General features: G+C 38.7%; 1 protein-coding gene across 1 annotated transcript; it reads left to right on the forward strand.

Moving 5' to 3' along the window:
* The first annotated feature begins 207 nt into the window (after positions 1-207).
* Positions 208-2,600, forward strand: LOC134404441 (uncharacterized). Its single transcript, XM_063135129.1, has 2 exons — positions 208-313; positions 2,563-2,600. The coding sequence occupies exons 1-2, from the start codon at positions 208-210 to the stop codon at positions 2,598-2,600; spliced, it is 144 nt and encodes a 47-aa protein (XP_062991199.1).
* Positions 2,601-4,920: the final 2,320 nt, after the last annotated feature.

Consider the following 4,920-nt stretch of genomic DNA (forward strand, 5'->3'; position numbering starts at 1 on the left):
ACTTTCCCCAACTTTACAATAACTGTAAATTCTTCTTTACAATAAGAATTATACTTTGCAGGTATTTAAAGTTTATGAACTATTTCTGGCTTTACCATTGAGTAATGGAATTAATTGGAGATCTTGTGGGACTATTTGCTGCTTGGCAAGTTTATTGTGTTGTACTGCTGCCTATAAACAGAAAGTGTTCAGTGCTGCATCTTTAAGATGGAATATATATTTCTTGTGCTGTATTTCTCTTTTTTCATCAGCCTGTGTGCTCTGGTGTGCCTATATTTTTCTGGCTGTCAAGAAATGACTTATAAGCATGAAGGTAAGCAGCTCTTAAGTAATTTGTTCATATTCTTGTGATACTCAGTTTTGTTTGTGTCCCAACCAACCAACCACCCCTAGTCAAATGTGTCCCACCCACCCACCGCTAGTCACTGCTAGTTAATGAAGTAAAAAAGAAGAGTTATTTTCTACACAGTTAGCTCCTAGCTCTTATTTAAGATGTAAAGCAGTGGTGTAACTGATAAAACATTCTAAACTTCTTTGATGGCTCTCAGAAATTAACTGTGGACATTTTGCTGGAATATGTTAATCATAGTTTGGAGTTGTTTATAAAAGGTCTGCTGTTGTTTGAACAGGGAATATAAAATAGGGCATATTAATAATTGTTATCATTTACTATTCATGAAATATAGAGACAGTAAAGGATGACACAAAAATACCAAAGCTGTTAGAAGAGATTTAAAAACAAAACAACAAACCAGTGGAAGGGAGCCCAGGAAGTATTGTGACACGTCTTTGTGGATGAGTAATGTTAATGAAATTGAGCTGTATACACAGCCAGTTATTCTTGTTGCTGTTGTTGAGCTGGTTTTGGCAGCTGAAAGGTTGAGAGATATAATTGTGTTAGTCCAGTGGTTCCCAAACTTTTTCAGGTAACCACCCCCTTGGTTCCACAAACTCATGCCCAGTGCCCCTTACCCTACACTATAAAAATCACTATTCAGAATAGCGGTTTTCAACGACCCACTAAGGAAGATAATAACAACAAAATTCAAAACAGTAACAATTAATTGAATATTTATTCAAAATCCGAAGCACCCACTGCAGGCTTGCTGAGGGAGGGAGGGAAAAGAGAGCGAACACCTCTGTTTTGCAGCCAGCATGGTGGGGCACACCAAGCAGGGTATGTCTCTTCATTAGCGTTTTGGTGCTTTTGAAACGTTTCAATTCACCATTAAAAGGACTCTTCTTAAACCGTATTAATACATGTGTGGATTCTTCCCCTATATGTCTTGGGACCAAACTACCTTCTCCCATAAAAATGTCCTTGGGTTTTAAGACCTTCTGGAGAGGTGCTTCTTGGAAAAGACCACCTCGAGCGCCCCCTGCTGCCCCTTTGCCTCTTAGCGCCCCCCTATGCAATCCCACCACCTCCAAGGGGGCAGTACCACCCACTTTGGGAACCACTGTGTTAGTCAATTGAAGAACAAACAGCAGACCCTTGTGGCCCTTTAAAGGCTAACGGATTTCTTGTGGCATAAGCTTTCATGAATCACAATAAACATATTCATCTTTACATAAGAACATGTGGCTCTAGTTTCCTCATAGCTAGCCAATTTGCCGTTGTTTGGCATGCGTGATCAGAGATAACATTCCTGATTTTAGAAGGAGTCACAAAGGATATTAAATCCTCCTGTGACATTGGTTCATGGTCAGGGTTCATCACCACACTACTTGATGTTGCTAACCTTGACCTTAATGTATCCAATCTATCGATTATGGCCTTTTTTTCATTCAGAGGTAGGCATTTGTAAGAACTAATTAACTGCTCTTCTTCCGGAATCCTAGAAGCATTAGATGAAGAAGCATGTAAAATAGCCTTTTCTGATAGAGAAGATGGGCCAGGGAAGTCTCTTGAGGACTGGGGATTTTCTAGTCGCAAAAGGGGTAGAAGAGGTAGCCTCACTGCATCTAAAAAAACTCGGGTAGAGATGACATCAAACCTAGCTAAAAGAGCCTTCTCCTTCATAATCATTACTGGTATTTTATCAGATCTAAACAGTAAAATACATTTTTGCACTAGTGGAGAGGCATACAGCTTATCCATAGACACTAAATCAATTTCCTTCAGTGGTAGTTGTAATAGATAACTAAGATGTCTCTGTATAGAAGACAAGGTGTTCCATTGGATAATACGGTTTCTGTTAGGGTATACAGTTAAAGCTATCCTGTTAGGCTGCAGAAGAAGATTTGAAGCAAACTGAGAACTCACGACTGCAGATGACTGAGAAAAGTAATCAGGTACCATCCTATTAGGAGCCCTGGTATCATCTATCTTTTTAATAGGTGACTTAAATAAGGGAACAGAATTTTGCCCCTTCATGACTGTTACAAGACTATCAACTCTATTTGAGATATCTCTAAGTTCCTTATATATTTTTTCAACCGTTAGGGCCACCAAGTTATAATGCTCTTCCAAAAGAAGCCTATCATTACAAAAGGAAGCAGACTTTCCCTTAGCTTCATCAGCATTATCATTAACTACATCTATTTGACTCTATCCCACAGGAATGCCTCTGGACCAAACTACAGTCTCTGGGTATTGACCAGAAACTTTTAATATGTATAAAGGCTCTTTATTCCAATACATCTTTGAAAATCAGATTAGATAGAGGACACCTAACAGACTCGATTCTAGTCACAAAAGGTATGAGGCAGGGATGCTTGCTTGCACCCCTCCTCTTTAACCTCTATGTAAATGATGTTGTTAAGAGGCGATCAATATTTCCCAGTTAAAATCGGTAGTCAGAAGTTTTCTATCCTTCTATACGCAGATGATGCTGTGTTGATCTCCTATACCCAAATTGGCCTTCGCAGATTGCTGAATCAATTTAGTAGTTATTGCAAGAACGAACTTCTCTCCCTCAATTATGAAAAGACAAAAACTATGATATTCGGTAAATCCAAAAAAATCTGCAATTGGCAACTTGATGGGAATAAAATAGAGGAAGTCTCCTCTTATAAATATCTTGGTGTGGTGTTTCATTGGACAATTAACTGGTCCTTTCAGGCTCAAGCAAGTACGTTGCTTGCGGAAAGAACTTTGAACGGGCTTTTAAGATTTTACCGGACAAAAGGGGGAAATTTGATTCAGCCCACAATGGAACTTTATAAGCTTAGGGTTTTGCCCATGTTGTTATATGGAGCCCCCTTGTGGGCGCTTACAAATTTAGATCAACTTGAAAAAGCACAAAACAAATTTTTGCGCAGACTCTTGGCAGCGCCCAGCTCTACAAAGTTGGGACTCTTACGTTCAGAAGCAGGAGTTATGCCAATTAGTGCGGAAGCTCTTAGATTAGCCCTGCTCTTTTGATTAAAATCCATCTTCCAACAATTGTCAGAAATTCTTCTGATGTATTGGCAGAGGAGGGCTCAGACTCATGGATGCATAGAATGCAAAGGATTGTAATGAATCTAGGATTTTCAGTACCCTTTCTCTTATCCCAGGGCCATGACAAAGCTAAAACCCTGCTATTGCAAAGGTTAAAGGATATAGAGATGCAGTCTCAGTCAGAAGAGCTTAAGTCCTGTAAAACTAACCCTTTCTAAAATTCTTTCACGCCATTTTATTTATCTCTATGAAGTTATCTGGTGGATATACCCAACATTAAATTGAGGATAATCTTTACACAGGCAAGATTAAATGTTCTCCCTTTAGCAGTTCAGCTAGGACGATATAAGAGATTACCAATTAAAGATAGAGTATGTGGATGTAATGCAGTCTCGATCGAAGACTTAATTCATGAATGTCCTATGTATAACGATCTTAGAAATATTTACATTTCTCCCTTGCTAAAATCGCTGAAGGGCTCCTCATCACATGTTAAAGTCTGTCATTTGTTATCAGATGCAAAAAAAATGTTTCTTTTAGAGTGTCAAAATTTTTAGCTAAGTCTATGCAGATACGTTCTTCACAATGCATGAAGGGTTTGGGTAGTGACCCCTTTTATGATGCTCAATTATTTTTATTGTAAACTGTTCTCTTTTATAACTTGTGTATAATGGCTAACTGCTTGTAACACAATAAACTGACTGACTGACTGACATGAGTACAACTGCACCCTCTTACCCATGTTGCTAAGCAACATAGCTATCAGGACTAGTAGCCATTGTTTGCCTTCTCCTCCAGGAATTTATCCAACCCCCATTTAAAGCCATCCAAATTAGTGGCCATCACTACATCTTGTGGTAGCAAATTCCATAGTTCAAATATGCACTATGTGAAGAAGATCTTCCTTTTATCTGTTCTGAATCTCCCACCAATCAGCTTCATCAGATGATCCCAAGTTCTAGTATTTTGAGAGAGGGTGAACAATGTGAACCTATCCACATTCTCCACACCATACATAATTTTATACACATTATCACATCCCCTTACACTCCTTTTTTCCAATCTAAACGATCCCAGCTGTTGTAATCTTTCCTCAAAGGGGAGATGTTCCAGCCCATTGTTCATTTCAGTTGCCCTTTTCTGCACTTTTCCCAGGTCTACAATATCATTTTTTTAAAGTATGGTGATCAGAAATGTACATAGTATTCCAAGTGTGATCACATTATAGATTTGTATAAAGGCAGTATGATATTGGCAGAATTCCTTTTCTAATAATGCCTAACATGGAGCTTGCCTATTTTACAGCAGCCACATACTGGGTGGACATTTTCATTGAGCTGTCCGCCACAATCCCAAGATCTCTTTCTTGGTCAGTCACTTGGTCAGGTCCCATCAGAACTTCGGCTATTGGGCGGTATAAAATGTAATAAATAAATAAATAAATTATACTTGAATTTGGGATTTTTCATCCCAACATGCATCACTTTATGCTTGCTGACATTGAACCACATTTGCCATTTGGGTGCCCATTTCCC

This window comes from Elgaria multicarinata, chromosome 10 (assembly GCF_023053635.1).
Source record: "Elgaria multicarinata webbii isolate HBS135686 ecotype San Diego chromosome 10, rElgMul1.1.pri, whole genome shotgun sequence".
NCBI classification, from domain to species: Eukaryota; Metazoa; Chordata; class Lepidosauria; order Squamata; family Anguidae; genus Elgaria; species Elgaria multicarinata.